This window comes from Bos grunniens, chromosome 9 (assembly GCF_055505025.1).
Source record: "Bos grunniens cultivar Pamir isolate PY7600 chromosome 9, Bosgru_T2T1.0, whole genome shotgun sequence".
Lineage (NCBI taxonomy): Eukaryota > Metazoa > Chordata > Mammalia > Artiodactyla > Bovidae > Bos > Bos grunniens.
This window is the reverse complement of record NC_141173.1, coordinates 51,802,589-51,824,272: the sequence shown is the minus strand read 5'-3', so window position 1 is coordinate 51,824,272 and position 21,684 is coordinate 51,802,589. Positions and strand designations below refer to the sequence as shown.

The window sequence follows — 21,684 nt, the reverse complement described above, 5'->3', positions numbered from 1 at the left end:
ACTATGTGAAAGAGATCACCAAGAGATCACTAAGCTTGTTACTGGTAGGGCTAGAACTAGCATCAAAGTCTTCTTTCCACCAAATCACCAGTTAAACTCTAGCTAAAATTCTGTCCCAAGTCAGGAATACTATATTCACATTTCTGTGGATTAGTTTAAAAACTATGTCAAGCTAAAGATATCTACTCTGATCTACCAATAAAAAACCTATACACCCAGATAGTTTTATAGGTAAATTCTATCTAACAGATAATACTCATTTATTACAGTTATTCCACCACTCTAATTGCAGAAAGCAAAGGGAAACTATAGAGCCTCTTGAAAGGTGAAAGAGGAGAGTGAAAAAGCTGGCTTAAAACTCAAAATTCATAAAACTAAAATCATGGCATTCCAGTCCCATTACTTCATGGCTAATAGATGGGGAAAAAGTGGAACAGTGGCAGATTTTATTTTCTTGGACTCCAAAATCACTGCAGATGGTAACTGCAGCCATGAAACTGAAAGATGCTTACTGCCTAAAGAAAAGCTGTAACAAACCTAGAAAGTGTATTAAAAAGCAGAGACACCACTTTGCCGACAAAGTCAAAGCTATGGTTTTCTCAGTAGTCATGTATGGATGTGAGAGTTACTATAAAGAAGGTGCCGAAGAATTGATGCTTCGAACTGTGGTATTGGAGAAGACTCTTGAGAGTCCCTTGTACAGCAAGGAGATCAAATCAATAAACCCTAAAGGAAATCAACACTGAATATTCATGAAGGACTGATGCTGAAGGTGAAGCTCCAATACTCTGGCCACCTGATGCGAAGAGTTGACTCACTGGAATGAGAAAGATTGAGGGCAGGAGAAGGGGGCAACAGAGGATGAGACGATTGGATGGCATTACCGACTCAAAGGATGTGAGTTTGAGCAAACTCCAGACGATAGTGAAAGACAAGGAAGCCTGGCGTGTTGCAGTCCCTGGGGTTGCACAGAGTCAGACACAACTTAGCAACTGAATAACAAATATCAAAAAAGAAGATGTCAATGTCACAAATCCTTTTTGACAAGATGTTACACTCCAAGCTCCAAACATGATAAAATGGCGTGAAAAGGAAAAACACAGCTCAATTTCATTTAAGAAAGTAGATGTAAAAAGTATTGATAAATAAGTCTTAACTCTTAAAGAATGTTTACTGTGAAACAGGTACTGTTGTAAACTCTTCATGTATATTAAATCATGTTTATTCTCACAACAACCATTTGAAAGGTATATTATCATTATATCCACTTATATAGAAGGAAACAGGGCATCAAGAAATTTCCTCAAGGTAATATAATTAGTAAGTGATATCCAAAGTAGAATCCAAATCCAGGCAATTTGGCTCAAAAATATTAGGAAAATAGCCTAGCTATGTATTAAGCTAAAACATGTAGGAATTATCCCAGGAATATAAGGATTGTCCAGCATAAGTCATTATATTAACAAATAAAAGAAGAAAAAAGATCAGGGTGGTAATGGAGGCTTTAAAAAAATTTAATATAATACACATTTTTGATAAAAATAGTCTTACTCAAATGATATTTATCACAAATAACATCAAACAATAGATAAAACTAGTAAGTTACATGAGGAGTTGTCTAGTTCATTAATGAAGTCTCAGTGCCTACACCAGTACCTGCCACATATTTGTCATATAAATATTTAAAAAAGAAAAAATTCCCTCCATATTAGAAATAAGATTGGTATACCTATTGTGACTCTATTATCCTACATTATTTATGAAGTTCTACTTAGTGTAGCAATACTTTAAACATTGGAAGAGAAAGAAAAGGTATATTAATTTCCAGATTATACAATTACATCATTAGGAAACTCAAAAGATATAAGTTATTAGAACAATTATAAGCATTCAGATTTCTTTGGAAGGAATGATGTTAAAGCTGAAACTCCAGTACTTTGGCCACCTCATGAGAAGAGTTGACTCATTGGAAAAGACTCTGATGCTGGGAGGGATTGGGGGCAGGAGGAGAAGGGGACGACAGAGGATGAGATGGCTGGATGGCATCACGGACTCGATGGACTGAGTCTGAGTGAACTCCGGGAGTTGGTGATGGACAGGGAGGCCTGGCATGTTGCGATTCATGGGGTCGCAAAGAGTCGGACACGACTGAGCGACTGAACTGAACTGAACTGTAGGGGAGCAGATACAAGATAAATATACAAAACTCAATTTTTCTTTATATGAAAAATAACCAATTAAAATGAAAGAAAATAGTGTCTGAGACTATGAAAGACAAGGGATAAATTTAACCAGAAGGATATAAAATCTAAATGAAGAAAACTATAACATGCTCTTGAATGTAAAACAAGACATATATGAACAGATATGAAATCTTATTAAAGAGCAAAATGAAATATAATAAAGGCACTCCCAACAAAATCTTTGCTGAAAGATATAGCTGGAAGAATAATAATACACAAGGATTTCTTTTAAGTTTAAAAAGAATAGAGAGAGAAGACCTTCCCTACCACACAGCAAAACGTATACAGAATTGCCATAATAATGATTATTACTCTTACTACTGTTTTAGCAGATAATATTTATTGAGAGTTTATTATGTATTTGGCATCCTCTAAGTACATTTCATGTAAATGATTCTCAAAATATTTGGCCAAGGCAACATTCAAAGCAGGCAAGGGTTCACTAGAGTGGAGAGGCAACTGGTACATCATTTTGGAAAAGTAATTTGTCTATCTTATTCATTTCTTTAAAAATTTACGGAATGGCCAATCTTTACCAGATACTATACTAGATATCAGGAACATGGCAATGAAAAAGATAGACAACTGAATGAAACATATATCCTAGTCTAAGGAGACAGATGATCATAAGAACATATATCCTACTGTCATGAAACATATATCCTAGTATAAGGAGACAGATGATCATAAGAAAACCAACATGATGGTCTAAAGTTGTTAGAAAATACACTAGGTGATATAATATGACAGGAGCCAACCAGAAGAGGGTGGGGAGGCTACCTTTTATCAATGCCTAAGAAACCATCTCTGAAAAAAAAAATATTTAAGTAGGACACTGAGTTGAGAAGAGGACAGCCATATAACAAGCTGGAAGAATATTCCAGACAGGCATAGGACAAAAAGCCATGAGCTGGGATTGGATCAGAATGTTCAAGGGACAGAAAGAAGGCCAAAAAGACTGGAATAGAGGAAACAGGTGTACAGCAGTAAGTGGATGTTTACATTCTGACCAGCAGTACTACTTACAGAACTCTATCCTATAGCAACAATAGCCAGTATATAGAAAACTGTGCAAAATAATGCTAATGCTAGATGGTCTGTAAAAGAAAAACAGCTGGGAAAACTGAAATGTTGACCATTTGGGGAACAACTAACTGAGTTGATCATGGTAAAACATAAACTACACAGTTAATGAAAAGAGTCAGGTGGTAATATATATAATGGTCTGGTAAGATGTCCTAGAGCTAAGTGGAAAAAAAGCAAGGAGATCAATAAATATTACGTGACTCCACTCTTCTTTAATGAGACTCCCAAACTATGTATTAGGAATTTTAACTGTGAAGTTCGCTCCTGGATGAATTCCACTTTGCTTCCTCTCACTCCAAGCAAACGTCCTCCTACACACTTTCCTCCCAGCACTTTCACGAATTAATTCCCTGCCAGCATTTCAGCTCACCTCAGCCTATTGCTTGCTTCTTTACCTAGAAACATGAACAGCATTACAAAAATTTTAAGAGCACAGAGGGTAACATTTTCCTAAATTGAAAAACAAAGAAACAACAAAAAAAAATACTATAGACTAATTATGAAATGACTGAATCAGCTCTAATTGTTTTAGGATAGTCAGGTGGTGTCATAAACTTAATTTATTTAAAAATCATAAATCATATTATTATGAGCAATTACAGGCAACTGATCATTCCGTTGGTCATTATATTACTAAAAGTATAAATCTTACCTCTACTTTTGTTCGATAGAGAACGAGTCGTTTCAGGCCGCACAACTTGGCGATGTGGCTGAAAGCTTGAGGTGGTAGTTTATCACAGGAGGAGAGATTTAAGTCCTGTAGATTTGGGCACATCTCAGAAATAATCTCCAAGCAAGTTTCATTAAGGAAGTGGCTGCAGGATAATTCAAGGCGCACTAATTCAGATCCACAGACCTTCAGAAACCTGTAAACACAATGCTCCGTGTGAATTTCATAAAACTAAAACATATTTTTTGCAAGCACTTTGGAATTATATCAACTCTAAGCAGACACCCTCAGAATAGATTTCTATCAGGGAAAATAAAAAAAACTTGTTTCACTTAAATTCTCATTTACTGCCTGCCGAAACAGGCATGGTTAGGCTACAATAAATCAACCTGAGAAGATAAAATGGATTCATATCACATAAAAAGTCAGCTACTGTTAAGTGGGAAATTAAGAAAGCAAGAGGGTGTATTTCTTCTACTTACCTGTAATTCACACCTGAGCTGGTAGAGCCAACAAACAAAATATAACAAAACTCTCAACTTCTGGAAGATATTTCTTCCTAAACAGTACCCTAAACAGTACTGGATAATTTATTTTGAACAAGGCACACAAAGTGACCGCTCTAACTAAATGACCTCAAAACAGATCAGACTAGCCTCCTCTCAACTCAGAAAACTTCTGGGTTGCGTCAGTCGTGTCCGACTGTGCGACCCCACAGACGGCAGCCCACCAGGCTTGCCGTCCAAGGGATTCTCCATAGACAGAAAAGTTTGGTGGATTCCTCTGTTCATGTGGTCGCAGAGGCGGATGTGACAAAGGGTGTGTGCACATGTGCGCGCATTTGTGCACACTCCCACCCGCACACACACAGCACTCCCTCAGCAGTAGAAGGCAGGCTAGAAACATGTAACAGCACTCACCACACTGCTTGTGGTTTTGAACATTCTACAATAACATGAAAGAAGTCTGTAAAGGCCAGAGTACCCCACAAATATTAACAATGAAATCTTAGCCAACACACAAACAATAAAAAATGTAATCGCTACACATTTATTTTAAATATTGCATATAAGTCAGTAGCCCACACAGCTTATTTACACCCAAACATCCAAGAACATCTGCTTATTCTTAATCCATTGCAGTCTATGTTCTGCTTTCCCTAAATTCATCCTTTCCTTTTAAATGCTAAATCAAAGGGCCTTTTTTACCAGCCCTTGTATTACTTGATTTATTGGGGCATCTCACACCATTTCACACGCCCTCCCCTTCCTTCAAACTCTCGTGCACTCTTCAAGCTGTCCCCTCACCTTGATCTCCTCCCATGTGTTTCACTACTGTTCTCTGCTACTGTACTGGCTAAAAGGACAGTTTACATCAAGCACCTTCAGGGATTCACTCAACAAATATTAACTGAGCTCCTACTATGACCCTGCGTTACTCTAGACACTGGGAAGTTGGCAGTGGGCAAAGTCCCTGCTCTCATGGAGCTTACTTACATTTCAGTAGGAGAGGCAGACCATGAACAAATAAATGAGTAAAATTAATAGTATATTAGAGAGTGAAGAGTGCCAAGAAGAAAAGAAAAGGAGAGAAGGACAACAGAAAGTGTGAAGAGTAGACAGGGAAGCCTCACTGAGGTGAGTCAAGAGAAGCGAGAGGGGGAGCAAAGCAGTTCCCCAGAGAAGTGGCAAGCCGGCAGCAGCAAGGATGACAGCTCAGAGGCAGGGCACCTCAGACAACGCCTAGAGTTGGGAACTGCAAGCAGGCACAAAGTGAGAGGCAGATGGGAGCAGATCGGAGTGGTAAGGGGCAGGTCATACAGTGTGTATCCTATAAAGACTCAGGCTTTTATTTTGAGGGAGACAGGATTCTCAGACATCAGAGGGTTTTTGAGCAGAGGTGTGGCACCACTTGCTTGTGTTTTAACAGGATCACTCTGGTTTCTGTGTGGAGAATAAGCTGAAGGGGAACAGGGGTGAAAACTGGGAGATCATCAGGACACCATAACCATATTCAGGGAAGAGGGGATGGTGCACTGGATGGAGGTGGTGGCGCTGATTGTGGTGCTCAATATTCAGACTGGGGATCTATTTCAAAGGGAAGCAATGGGTACTAAATTAACAACGTATCTTCTACACGCTGAACTGAATGAACTCAGCTCCTCTGTTTCTCAACCAAAATTCCTTTTTCTGTTAACCATAATTTCCTTATTTACTGATTTGTTTACATTGAGTCTATCTGTGGTATACTTAGTACTTAGCATGATGTCAGATGCATAAAAACACTTGATGAATTTGCTTAATAACTCTTCCAATTATGAAAATGCATTTGAGGAATTTAAATTTCCTCTACTCTGGAGCAGACTAGGTTCTATGGACTCAGTATTTTTCCTTTAAGAGGGTCAAACTAGGACATATAACAAAATGAACATTTTTACCTTACTTTGAATATATATTGTAGGTATGGCTAGTTCATCATCATTTAGAAGCTAGCAATCTAGAAATGAATGTAGGGCACCAGAGATCTAGAGTATCCTATTTGGATTTGATCCTTCTAAAATTATTTGCAGATTATAAAAGTTAAATGAGTATATTAACTCTTAAAATCTTTAGGCATCTTATCTATTGAAGGTCTTCATTATTTGGCAAAGCACGTTGTTCTACAGTTCTTTTTAGTATTAGACTTGGAATGCTTTGACACCCCTTGTCTCTTTTCTCTCGTTAATGAACTCTTCCCTTCTAAAGATAGCAAGCCAATCATCAGAAAGCTGTTAATAGACTAGAAAACTTCCCAAATTGATTTAATGAATGATAGAATTTGGAAGCACAATAATGACAATGATCATGCTTATATCACCTTTATGACTCTCTCCCTTTTTCTATATCCTATATTTTTATTGAGTAGGTTATTTAGTCAATATCCCCATAGTCAACTCTTCCTTAACTTATGAGATCTACACCACCGGCTTTTTCATATTTCCACTACAAGAAGGCAGAAATAGCAGAATCAATTAATTAGCTGAACACAACTCATTTCCTTCCTTAATGTTCCTCATAAAGTTTTAACACATAATTACAGATCTTAGTCATCTATTTATTCATCTCAATTGTAATACTGGTCACCTGAAAAGAGAACTATAGCTTGTTTATTTCCTGAAGCCTGTTCATTTCATCTTATGAATTCTCATCAAGTATTTCTTGATATTGAGGATATTATGAGAAAACCTAAGTTCAGATAAACAATCCCAAACTAGGTCTCCTGCTATGAGAAAAGGAGTCTCTGGAGAGAGAAATAAATTGCCTATCCTTATAAGGTGAATTAATTTGTCCAGAGTGATACAGGTACATAAGAAGTAATTTACTAAATGGTAATTTGTACCCTAAAATAATTAACATTACGTGAATAAATGATTTAATCTGAGTTTATTCATCACAAAATAAAAGGCACCAAACCTTACAACCTGCCTGAAGTTTCAAGGTAAAGAGGAGAATTAGGTATAAATATCCATGGCTCTGAATCCTAATCTCATGTTTTGTAGCTGGCCCTCACTGAGTTGTTTTTTTTTTTTTTTTAATTTTTTTTTATTCTTCCAATTTTATTTTATTTTTAAACTTTACATAATTGTATTAGTTTTGCCAAATATCAAAATGAATCCGCCACAGGTATACATGTGTTCCCCATCCCGAACCCTCCTCCCTCCTCCCTCCCCATACCATCCCTCTGGGCCGTCCCAGTGCACCAGCCCCAAGCATCCAGCATCATGCATCGAACCTGGACTGGCAACTCGTTTCCTACATGATATTTTACATGTTTCATTGCCATTCTCCCAAATCTTCCCACCCTCTCCCTCTCCCACAGAGTCCATAAGACTGTTCTATACAACAGTGTCTCTTTTGCTGTCTCGTACACCGGGTTATTGTTACCATCTTTCTAAATTCCATATATGTGCCTTAGTATACTGTATTTATGTTTTTCCTTCTGGCTTACTTCACTCTGTATAATAGGCTCCAGTTTCATCCACCTCATTAGAACTGATTCAAATGTATTCTTTTTAATGGCTGAGTAATACTCCATTGTGTATATGTACCACAGCTTTCTTATCCATTCATCTGCTGATGGACATCTAGGTTGCTTCCATGTCTTGGCTATTATAAACAGTGCTGCGATGAACATTGGGGTACACGTGTCTCTTTCCCTTCTGGTTTCCTCAGTGTGTATGCCCAGCAGTGGGGTTGCTGGATCATAAGGCAGTTCTATTTCCAGTTTTTTAAGGAATCTCCACACTGTTCTCCATAGTGGCTGTACTAGTTTGCATTCCCACCAACAGTGTAAGAGGGTTCCCTTTTCTCCACACCCTCTCCAGCATTTATTATTTGTAGACTTTTGGATCGCAGCCATTCTGACTGGTGTGAAATGGTACCTCATAGTGGTTTTGATTTGCATTTCTCTGATAATGCAAGGATTCTTCAATATCCGCAAATCAATCAATGTAATACACCACATTAACAAATTGAAAAATAAAAACCATATGATTATCTCAATAGATGCAGAGAAAGCCTTTGACAAAATTCAACATCCATTTATGATAAAAACTCTCCAGAAAGCAGGAATAGAAGGAACATACCTCAACATAATAAAAGCTATATATGACAAACCCACTGCAAACATTATCCTCAATGGTGAAAAATTGAAAGCATTTCCTCTAAAGTCAGGAACAAGACAAGGGTGCCCACTTTCACCATTACTATTCAACATAGTTTTGGAAGTTTTGGCCACAGCAATCAGAGCAGAAAAAGAAATAAAAGGAATCCAAATTGGAAAAGAAGAAGTAAAACTCTCACTATTTGCAGATGACATGATCCTCTACATAGAAAACCCTAAAGAGTCCACCAGAAAATTACTAGAAATAATCAATGACTACAGTAAAGTTGCAGGATATAAAATCAACACACAGAAATCCCTGGCATTCCTATTCACTGAGTTTTATAAAACAGTATATTTAAGATATTTTTAATTCCAAATAGCTGGAGCATTATTTACTATATCAGATCCAAAATAAAGTTATTAAAAACAAAACTTCTTGCTTAACTGTGTACGGCACCATCCAGCAATGGTAGAAGGACATGAAAAGAAACTGTCGTAAATGGTCTTTAATCTCTAGGAGTTGACCATCAAAAAGATACAACAGTGTAAAACATTGGCAGGCAACTGAATAAACAAATATATGAATACGCAAAAAGCTCTCTATTCCATAAAACTGTAGTTTTGTGTCAAAACATCAAATCCTTAAACGTAAAAAGCATCCAACAATGTTTTCTGAAGGGAACAAGTAGATGGGCTAGGGGTAGAAATCTCTACATAACTGAGGTGGCGCTCAAGGTGATTAGTTTGAGCAACTATCTGAAGAAAAACTATAGCATAAAAAAATGAGTCTAAGGCTTTTTGAACATCAAAATGGTATAATTAAGCCTCAGAGCACAAACAAACAGGGTGGCAAAGGAATATCCAAGACTTTAGGGAGTGTATTGCAAGAGGAAAGTGTAATTACAATAGATGTGACTTTAATGAATAATGATATACATGAGCAGGACTTGAAGTTACAAGTCACAAATCTGTAGATAGAATAGGATTTTAATAACTGATTAAAAGTTTTAAGTTCTCATTATTCCACTTCCTCTGCTATTTTGAATAAAATAAATTTCTAACTTCTTTAAAATGCAGTGAAACAGTTTCAGTTTGTGAGGATAAGGTTTTTAGGCAACAAAAATTACCTATATCAAACTTTTCCCAAAGACTTGCTCAAAAGGCAACTCATCATCATCGGTTTCTAGTTCAAAAATGTACTTTTTTTCCCTTTAAAGTATTATAAATAAGCCTTCTTCACAGTAATGAGCATAAATAGACCACACTTACTCATAGATTATTCATTAATAATCAAGCCATGAATATTTATTGTTTATTCTGGGAATGCTGCCTACAAGCCATAATGACTATCAATTCAGCAGTCAAGTCAAGGGGGCCAACAGTAATCAGTAGGCAAAGCTCCAGTATCTCCCATCCCCAAAAAGACTCTCTCTCTGTTATTTCAACTTTTTCTTTTCTTAATGGGAACAATGACTATGCTCAAAGGAATGCTATCAAGATATATGGTTTTACAGGCTGAAATACTGTGAAATACGGAAAACTTAAATTTATGTATGTACTTTTGTGATTATTCAAACAGATCCACAGCAACTAAAGGGGCAAATTGAAAATGGAAGAGAAATTGCTGGTGAGAAAGTAGATTGGAGCTTTAAACTTATAAAAGAAGATCTTTATCCACTGCACGTCTAAAATTCTTAAAATAGCATTGTGAAGTTTTCTTTTAACAACTTATGTTTCTGCTAATGCACCAGAAGAAGCTACAAAAAGAGAATTTCTAAAAACTGATTTAATATTATCTTTATATTTTACTCATTATACTATGGGTATATGCCACATTTTGCCTAGGAAGTTGGACTTGGTCATTCATTACCGAAGTTTTCTTTAATGTCTTTACTCATTAGCTGCCTCCCTGCTATTTTATTTATAAAAATATAGGAATGATATGTTTAAATGTTTATCTTTATATCTGTATTGTTTTTGTAGTAGGAACTATATCATCTACCTCTTCACATGGTCCACAATACTCACCATAATGCCTTACACACTACACACCAACAGTGAAAACACACACATAAGAAGTCCCAAATAGTGGGAAACATTTAAGAAAGAGCTATGAGGGGAATTAAAATACCCCAAAGTCCTTATAAGGTAAAATAATGCTTACTGATACCAATGGTTCTATCTGCTCTCGGTTAGTCTTGGTTTATGATCCATAGTGCACTCTCTGAATACCCACAGTCATCATTAGCTTCAGTTCTTCTTGGTCCCATTAGCAGTGAGGACAATTTGCCAATGAAGGGTGTGTTTGCAGAAAGGGAAACAGAAAGGACTAAGCTGTGTTCCAATGGAGAGCTGTCAAAAATCCAGCAATTTTCAAAATGTGGATTCTATCAAAATTCACCAAAACTACACTGCCAAAAAGAACAACTCATTTTCTTACATATATATAATACCTACTATTTTATATATATATATATATATATATATATATCCCCTCTTAAGCAAATTTACATAATAAAAAATAATTTTGTATACACAGCACATTACAGAATCTTTAGATTCTGACCCTCAAATCCCAGAACACTTTATCTAAGAACCCCTTCCTCTAGTTCTGTTTCTGGCAGAAAAGAAAGAAACCCAGTGCGTCCATGGTTTCAACATGTGCTGTAAGCCATTATTGCCTGTGTTTTTTTAATTTGATGCACAAACTATTAATATTAGCATTTTGAACACATTGGTGCTATTTCAAACATGATTTCATCTGAATCTAAGGTATCAAATATTTATTTCTGGAACTGCATCTTTAATTTTATACTCTAAGTCAAGGAGAAACAAAGCTCAAAATACAAATTTCTAATTCATAAGCCACTGGAATGCATCCACTTGGGGATGTGTGTAGGGAAAGCTGTAGTTCATTCTAACTTCTAAAAACACGATAGGCGATTATTCGTTAATCAAAAATAACAGGTAATTTCCCCAAAGTGTCTATTTCTTCATTATTTAACTTAATGAAATGGATTATACTGTAACTTACAATGAGAATAACCATCATCAAGGTTAAGAGAAAAACACCTGTTTGTATCACAAGAAAAAATGACTATGGCATTGCTAAATGAATATGCACGCATGCAGGCTTTCAAATGTTTAACAGGTGACATTTAATAGTAAGGAAACTAAACGCTTAAATAGAAAGGAGCAGAAACACCTGGGCAGGTCTGCAAGTGTGGTCGCCTATTTAACATGCAATTGCATTTTCAACATAATTAGTTTAAATGAGCTTCTAAATTTGGGTGATGTATTGCACATGTAATTAAGATTTAATTAAAAATGTTCTATAATAAATTGTTTTCCATTTCTGACAAATCACATTAGAGAGGTAGATTTTGATTTGGAAATAGTTCTTAAAATGTGTTAATCATCTGTGCTGAAAATATGAGAAAGAAAAAAAAAGGAGCTCTGTTGAAAGTTACTTGGGATTTTGAACAATTTGAGGTAAAGGACATAATTTCCCCTCCATCTTATGAAGCTGAGATGTAAGAGGATGGCGAAATGAACTCATCCACTTTTGTAAGCAGAAGCATTCTGAACAAGATACACAAATGTATTTCTCTTGATTTCTATAAAGTACATGGTACATAATTTCAAACTTTTATTATGTTAACTACTATATAGTAAGTACAGTCTGCTGGTAAAATAACCTCAACGAGGTTTGGCACTAACCTGCTAAATCCCGCAACAGAGATGAATCCCCTATTGCCAGTCCAAGATAAATTAAGCCACTGCACGAGAGTGCAGCGAGCCTGCAGAAATTCTAGAGAGGTGTCATTCAGTTTCGCCCAGTACGGTTGCAGATTGAGGTGGATGTACTGCAGAGGATCACAGCAATGTTGGTTCAGTAGTTTGCAAGTCTGTGCTAATCTACACAGGTCTGGTAGCGTAAGATGATTCAGAATCAGTTGAATGAGCTACATAAAACAGAGAAACCAAGTTCACTCAGACTGAAAAAATAGTATCACTTTATGAAGCATATGATATGATCTAATAAAGAACAGTATCATACATTTTATAACAGTATTTTCACATACTAAATAAATCAATATTCAACAGAATTATCCACATCAGTAGTACCCATACATACATAAGGCTATATATATTACATTTCAAGAGCGTTCACTGTATACTCAATTCATGTTAGTTACTCTTTTTTTTTTTAACAGTGCAAAAAGTATATATTGGTAATCTATTGAATAATACAATTTTTCACAGACTTAACCTTTACTGAACATCGATTACACATCTATCACTGGTGATAGAAGAGCTCCCCCTCTCAGGGTGTTCAGAGTTCAGTGGGATGTTGATAAGGACAATGACTGTTTTAATAACTTTGCTAGGAGCATAGACTGCCACTAGAGCCTGACACAAGATACAAGCTTAACCGCAGTAAAAGTAGACTTAGACCACGAAGGCTCTACTTTAAAAGACTGAGGCAAAACTGGGGAGAGGAAAGACTAGTTGGTGGTGGATTAGGTCAGAGAGCCTCACAGAGGAGACTGGATTTACACAAAAAGCAGTGAGGAGTCTCTAAGGGATTTGAGCTGCAGAGTGATAGAGTCAGATTTGTGTTTTAGCATTGCAGGGAGCACTCCTGGAGGCAGGAAGGGAAACCAGCCAGGGGGCAACTGCAGAATTCCAGGGAAGAGGAATCAGGAGCCTGCTTAAAGCCACTGGCAATGATGATGGGGTAGCTAACAAATACCAAAAAAAGTATTAAGGAGGAGGAAACAAAAAGATATTTATCTCTAATTCTAATAGTTTCTTTGAACTGTTAGTAGTTCAAGATTTGTTTTTTCTTAATGGTGAACAGTTGGGGGCTTCTAAACTAATTTTCAAAGAATCATAGCTAAGTAGCCTATTCTGAACCAAGAAACACAAAGAAAAAAAATCGAGTATTTGCTGAATGGTAAAAAAAGAAACCTCTAGATGAGAGAGAAGGATGACTTTTTCACTTAATGCAGTGCACTTATCTAGCTATACTTTTTGATTTGTGATTATGCCCTTTAACCTAAATGTTCTTCATCAATTTATTTAACTATGTAAGCCCGGTGTTATTTTCAGGTCAGAGTAACTCTGTGTGAGGCCAAAGTACAAAAAAGAGTGACAACAATATATTTAAAATAAGCTTAAAAAGTACATATAAAAATGCACACTGATTATACACATATTAAGTATAAGAAGGCTTGGGGTGTTTTGTTATTTATTTTTAACATGTGAACTTGACTTTTGAAAATAACATTAAGGGGTGTGGGTGTTTGTGTTATAAAAACAGGGAAATACAGGGAAATTAAAAATTAGTCTAAACTCTCACCATCCAGATGACATGCAAACTGTCGACACGCAAAATATTAAACAAATAACAAGAGAAAATTCAGGTAAAATATTAGAAAACCCAAACACTGCAGGCAGGTATAAAATGATAAGTTCTTCCCTCTCTACCCTCAAATCTAGTAATCCCTCAACCCCTTGGTAAACACTGCTAACAGTTTTTCTGCTCTTTTCCAGATAAATATGCATGAAATTCTATTCCTGGATTTGCACCAAAAGAATGATACTTTATACACTGTTCTTCACCTTGCTTTTCTCATTGAATGATGTATCTTGCAGATATTTCTACATTTGCACACACAAATCCACCCCATGCCACTTTGTAGATATGACACACTAATTCAACTAATTTCTCATTGATGTATTTCCTGGTTTGTTCCCTACTGTAAATAACACTGCAATATCATTGTGTGTATGTATGCATATCTTGATAAATTTTGCAAATATATCATAGGGTAAATTTCATGCACTTAAAAGTTTTGATATAAACACAAAATTGCCCTTCAGAATGTTTGCATCAATTTACACAAACAGTGTATAAAAGTACCCATTCACTCATAACCTATCCAGACTAGTATCAATACTTTTAATGTTGCCATCCTGAAAGGCAGGAAAAGGAAAAACATTAAAAAAAAATAATAATAACAAAAAAACAGCACAAAAATAGTAGGGCACTGTCATCTTAGAGTTTTGTTTGTTTTGCTTTTAACTACAGAAATGTAACTCTTGCCAAGGGAGTTCCCAATGTTTCCTTCTTTCTTGTTGGTGTCTATTCTATTCCATTTATTTCTCCCATAGCAATAGCCCACTGGGTCAAATAAGTAAGTTCTGTTCTGTCTTTTTAAAAGTTTACATGTGGCATGAAAAGATGCTCAACATCACTCATTATCAGAGAAATGCAAATCAAAACCACAATGAGGTACCATCTCACGCCAGTCAGAATGGCTGCCATCAAAAAGTCTACAAACAATAAATGCTGGAGAGGGTGTGGAGAAAAGGGAACCCTCTTACTTTGTTGGTGGGAATGCAAACTAGTACAGTCATTATGGAGAAAAGTGTGCGGATTCCTTAAAAAACTGGAAATAGAACTGCCATATGACCCAGCAATCCCACTGCTGGGCATATATACTGAGAAAACCAGAATTGAAAGAGGCACGTATTCCCCAATGTTCACTGCAGCACTGTTCACAATAGCCAGGACGTGGAAGCAACCTAGATGTCCATCAGCAGACAAATGGATAAACAAGTTGTGGTACATATACATAATGGAAAATTATTCAGCTATAAGAAAGAACACATTTGAGTCAGTTCTAATGAGGTGGATGAAACTGGAGCCTATTATACAGAGTGAAGTAAGTCAGAAAGAAAAACACCAACACAGTATATTAATGCATACATATGGAATTTAGAAAGATGGTAACGATGACCCTATATGCAAGACAGCAAAAGAGACATAGTGTAAAGAACAGACTTTTGGACTCTATGGGAGAAGGCAAGCGTGGGATGATTTGCTAGAATAGCATTGAAACATGTATATTACCATATGTGAAACAGATCGCCAGTCCAAGTTCAAAGCATGAAACAGTGCACTCAAAGCTGGTGCACTGGGACACCCAGAGGGATGGGGTGGGGAGGGAGGTGGGAGGGGGGTTCGGGACGAGGGGACACATGTACACCCATGGCTGATTCATGTAAGTGTATGGCAAACACCGCCACAATACTGTAATTAGCCTCCAATTAAAATAAATATATTAAAAAAGTTTATGTGAGAATCTACCTTCATTGTTCACCCACAAATATCAGTACTATGGCTTCATAATATATTTTATTCTCTGGTGGGACTAGGGCTCCCTCCATCACTCTTCTTTTCCAAAATTTTCCTGAGTATTTTCATAGTGTTTAGGTGAACTTTTATATTAAAAAGTAAACAAATTATGTTTGCATTTTACCTGGAACTTCATTGAACACATAGATTTTATTAAAGAAAACTGATCTCTTTGTTGTGTCTTCCTACTCAAGAGCATGACATAATTTATCATTTAACTATCTTTTTTGATCCTAGAGTTCTTAAATCTATTGATTTTTTTAATCTATTAATTTTGTAACCTGCCAACTTACTTATTGTTCTGAATAGTTTTTCGTCTATTCTCCTGAGTGTTCTAATACATAATCATATTGTCTGCAAATGACAATAATTTTACAGCTTTCTTTTCAAAAATCACGCCTCTTATTTATTTCTCCCATCTTCCAGCACTGGATAGTATATCCGGAACAATGTTAAGTAAAATTGTTGTCTTGTTCCTGACTCTAATTTGTATGTGAGCCAAAAATGTGAGGCACATATGTAATTTAAAATTTTTTTAGTAACTACAAGTTGTTAGAAGTCAAAAGACTCTAGTTAATAATATAGTACTGTATACTTGAAAGTTGCTTAGAGTAGATCTTAAGCATTCTCACCACAAACACTCACACAAAAGAGTTAAAAACAGGAGGTGATATATGTGTCAGTTATCTTGATCTTGGTAATCACTGCTGCTGCTGCTAATAAGTCACTTTGGTCATGTCAGACTCTGTGCGACCCCATAGACAGCAGCCCACCAGGCTCCACCATCCCTGGGATTCTCCAGGCAAGAACACTGGAGTGGGTTGCTATACACAATGTATATCAAGCCATGTTGTACACTTTAAATACAAATAATTATATTTGTCAATTATTCCTCAATGAAATTAAAAAATAAAATAAATTAAAAAATAGGTGATACTAATTTTAATGTATTTTATTTGATGAGATATTTAAAATGATCATCTCAACATGTGCTCAACCTAAAAATTATTACTGAGAAACTAAATCTTTTTTTGTCATATTAAGTCTTTGAAATCTTACGTGTATATTTTCAGCTTATTTTACTTAAGATTAGACATAAAGTACTCAATAGTACATGTGCTAGTGACTACCATACTGAACATTTCTAGTGTTTGATAATTAAATATGATGTTAGCTCTTGGTTACTAATACCTGGTAGTAGACAATTCATCAGATCAGATCAGATCAGTCGCTCAGTCGTGTCTGACTCTTTGCGACCCCATGAATCGAAGCACACCAGGCCTCCCTGTCCATCACCAACTCCCGGAGTTCACTCAGACTCACGTCCATCGAATCAGTGATGCCATCCAGCCATCTCATCCTCTGTCGTCCCCTTCTCCTGCCCCCAATCCCTCCCAGCATCAGGGTTTTTTCCAATGAGTCAACTCTTCTCATGAGGTGGCCAAAGTACTGGAGTTTCAACTTCAGCATCATTCCTTCCAAAGAAATCCCAGGGCTGATCTCCTTCAGAATGGACTGGTTGGATCTCCTTGCAGTCCAAGGGACTCTCAAGAGTCTTCTCCAACACCACAGTTCAAAAGCATCAATTCTTCGGCGCTCAGCCTTCTTCACAGTCCAGCTCTCACATCCATACATGACCACGGGAAAAACATAGCCTTGACTAGACGAACCTTTTTTGGCAAAGTAATGTCTCTGCTTTTCAATGTGCTATCTAGGTTGGTCATAACTTTCCTTCCAAGGAATAAGCGTCTTTTAATTTCATGACTGCAGTCACCATCTGCAGTGATTCTGGTGCCCAGAAAAATAAAGTCTGACACTGTTTCCACTGTTTCCCCATCTATTTCCCATGAAGTGGTGGGACCAGATGCCATGATCTTCGTTTTCTGAATGTTGAGCTTTAAGCCAACTTTTTCATTCTCCACTTTCACTTTCATCAAGAGGCTTTTGAGTTCCTCTTCACTTTCTGCCATAAGGGTGGTGTCATCTGTATATCTGAGGTTATTGATATTTCTCCCAGCAATCTTGATTCCAGCTTGTGTTTCTTCCAGTCCAACGTTTCTCATGATGTACTCTGCATATAAGTTAAATAAACAGGGTGACAATATACAGCCTTGACGAACTCCTTTTCCTATTTGGAACCAGTCTGTTGTTCCATGTCCAGTTCTAACTGTTGCTTCCTCACCTGCATACAAATTTCTCAAGAGGCAGTTCAGGTGGTCTGGTATTCCCATCTCTTTCAGAATTTTCCACAGTTTATTGTGATCCACACAGTCAAAGGTTTTGGCATAGTCAAGAAAGCAGAAATAGATGTTTTACTGGAACTCTCTTGCTTTTTCCATGATCCAGCGGATGTTGGCAATTTGATCTCTGGTTCGTCTGCCTTTTCTAAAACCAGCTTGAACATCAGGAAGTTCACGATTCACATATTGCTGAAGCCTGGCTTGGAGAATTTTGAGCATTACTTTACTAGCGTGTGAGATGAGTGCAATTGTACGGTAGTTTGAGCATTCTTTGGCATTGCCTTTCTTTGGGATTAGAATGAAAACTGACCTTTTCCAGTCCTGTGGCCACTGCTGAGTTTTCCACATTTGCTGACATATTGAGTGCAGCACTTTCACAGCATCATCTTTCAGAATTTGGAATAGCTCAACTGGAATTCCATCACCTCCACTAGCTTTGTTCGTAGTGATGCTTTCTAAGGCCCACTTGACTTTACATTCCAGGATGTCTAGCTCTAGGTCAGTGATCACACCATTGTGATTATCCGGGTCGTGAAGATCTTTTTTGTACAGTTCTTCTGTGTATTCTTGCCACCTCTTCTTAATATCTTCTGCTTCTGTTAGGTCCATACCATTTCTGTCCTTTATCGAGCTCATCTTTGCATGAAATGTTCATAGCTAGCTTAATATTTACTTTTAAACTGACACTGGTAAAAATTTGGATTTCTATCCAGCTGCAATTTGTCAACCAATTTTGCACATCTACTGAGATGACCGTAGAATTTTTCTCCTTTGACTATGTTACCATTTTATAGTATTGTATATTATCATATATATTATCTAATACCTAAATACCCTTAATTCCAGGACTACATCCTGAATGATTTTTTTATTTTTAGGTAATTCTATTCACTATATTTTGATGCAGAAGTAAAATTAGTCTGTAAGTTTATTTTTATGTGCTATACTATGTATCAGCTTCATTAAGAAGTTAAAAACTTTCCTTTTTCTTTATTCCATGAAAAAGTTTAAATAATACAGAAAGTGATCACTTCTTAAATGTCTGAAGGAACCTATGATCCATCCAGGCTTGGCAAAAGTAGGACCTTAAATATTTGTGTTTTAACTGCAATATTAAAAGTTATTTCAGTAAAATTTTAAAGCAGTTAGTACAAAGAAGCATTAAAAGTTAAATGTATCCCTGTACCAGAGGATAAATAATTGATTTTTTTCCAGATGATTTGTAATTTAAATAACTCCCAGCAATTGCTGGCATCATTCCAAACAAAAGTCATATTAAAAGATGTATACTGTGTGAAAACATTTCCTGATCCTTAATATTCTCCAGGCAACAATACTGGAGTGAGTAGCCATTCCCTTCTCTAAGGGATCTTACCAACCCAGGGGTTAAACCTGGGACTCCCACATTGCAGGTAGATTCTTCACCATCTGAGATACCATGGAAGCCCCCTAATGTTATATTTTAAGCAAATATCAAAATAAAAAAAGAACAGTGAAATTACTGAGACCATGACATTGGCATGTGAAAAAGCACTTTTGGATTTTAATTAAGTGAAAAATAACAGGCTTTAGGCCCACAATACCCTTTAATCATTACTCATCCAATAGCTAGTGTCTGTCAACCATGTTTTTATATGGGAGTATCCTAGCCTAAGAGACTTTTCAGGTGACTCAGTGGTAAAGAATCCATCTGCCAATGCAGGAGACGTGGGTTCAATCCTTGGGTCAGGAAGATCTCCTGGAGAAGGAAATGCAACCCACTTCAGTAATTCTTGTCTAGGATATCCCATGGACAGAGGAGCCTGGTGGGCTACAGTCCATGGGGTCACAAAAGAGTCAGACACGACTTAGCAACTAAACAACAAAAACATTCTAGTCTAAAGTACCATTTGACACCATGCAATGTAGGAAAGGACTCTCAAAAAAGTTGACCTGCCCTCAAAATTCATTTTACTCATAATACAATTATTTTCAACTATGGAAAGATGATATCACTTGGCTTATTATTTCAATGTGGGTTTTTCCCCCCTTAAAATAACTTGAAGTACCTATAATTTGGGTAACTTTAGAAAACAGTTTCTCCTTTTACTCACTGTGAAATCACTTGGTGTTTTGGGACATTAATTCTCTATACGTTGCACTGCTTCCATCATGGCTATTTAATGTCCTTTCTTCCACATGCCTTTGTTGTATTGACTAAACCCCCTGCATGTACTAGAAGCTTTAACTCTCTACAGTCTCCTTCCCTACAGCATAAAAACATGCTGAAATCTCTCCCAACCTGTGTTACAAACAGCAACCTTCCTACTCTGTTGCATCTTCTGCCACCCATCTTTTCTCCTTTTAAGTGACAAATTAGAGCAAATAATATCTATAAAAATGTCATACTCTCCCTCATTTTGATATGCCCTTCTCTGAATATGACATGAAGGACTGGAGTGTTAGTCAGGATGCCAAGTATTATTCATTATTGGTGAACAGTCTTATCCATGTTATAGCCCATAATTAGAGTACATTAACAGAAGGGTTTTTTCTGCCTATGCTCAGACAGCAAATATTTTTGTCTCTGCTTCTTCCCCACCCCTTGATGCCTTAACCAGATATGGTAAATTTTTCCCATCTCCCACCTATGGTCATAGTTCCATTGAACTGATAATGGTAAAGGATTACCAAAGCTCTCGCAATGACCAAGAGCAGGGGCCACCGTCACTGAGCTCTGCAGTAGTGTGGCTGACCACACCCATTTTATGTTCTCTATGCCTCTTTAGCTTCCTATCGCTGCTTTTAAGACACTCTCATCTTTGTCCCAAGTGCCTTTTCTGACTTGTCCGCCTGTATTTGACTCTTAGATGGTAGTAATTCCAGAATTCTGTTCTTGATCCTTTATTCAGACCCTCAGAGTATGAATATCCTCAGAGATTTCCTGGTCAGTTTCATCTACATGATAGCCCTCTCCATGGTAGTTTGAGTTTAGAAAATTTTCTTTAAAAGATCTGATTATATTATTAATATTTTAAACCACACACAGCTCTTCTCAGCAGGGGCCAGAAATGCCTGGCCCCACCCCCATTCCAGGAGATGTGCCAATGGCACTGGATGCCTGGGAGCCAGGAGTGCTAAATATACCCCAGAAACAACCCTGCGGAGACACACTGAAAACCTCCCTGAACCTGCCTAGACCAAAAATTACAGCTAGTTAGAAGAACATAGGATAGAGTTAGTAGAGAAGAATAAGTTACACTTGGAGACACTGTGCACTATTAAACAGCATGAGGATTCCTCTCACAACTGTATTAATACTATTTTCACAACGAATCATCTTTAAAATAACTGGCATCACGTTAAACACATATTGCCCATGCTTACGCTGTGGAAGTGTGAATTAAAGTGGAGTGTAATTTATTACTGCTTTATGTATTTTGGTTATTATTAATCAGTGATAAAACAACATATATCTAAGAATTTGTCCAAAATCACTGAAGTCAATCCAAAACAAAACTGGTGAAGTTACTGAACACAATTTTGTCTGGTTTTTCCAAAGTCAAAACACACAATACATCAGATTATGTATACTTCACTAATGCTCCAATTTCT

At 36.7% G+C, this 21,684-nt stretch overlaps 1 protein-coding gene across 4 annotated transcripts in view; it reads right to left on the bottom strand.

Annotated features, from left to right (window-relative positions):
- FBXL4 (F-box and leucine rich repeat protein 4) overlaps window positions 1-21,684 on the bottom strand; it is a 77,020-nt gene that overhangs the window by 24,680 nt on the left and 30,656 nt on the right. For 2 of the 4 annotated variants that reach the window (XM_086316381.1, XM_086316382.1), the window contains exons 5-7: window positions 12,364-12,608; window positions 3,982-4,195; window positions 3,523-3,724 (exon numbers count right to left, since the gene is read on the bottom strand). In XM_086316381.1, the coding sequence (XP_086172507.1) occupies window positions 3,701-3,724; window positions 3,982-4,195; window positions 12,364-12,608 (483 nt within the window). In that variant the 3' untranslated portion in view covers window positions 3,523-3,700. Of the gene's footprint in view, window positions 1-3,522; window positions 3,725-3,981; window positions 4,196-12,363; window positions 12,609-21,684 lie in introns of those variants that run through there. The other 2 variants (XM_086316379.1, XM_086316380.1) reach the window with 1 other exon arrangement.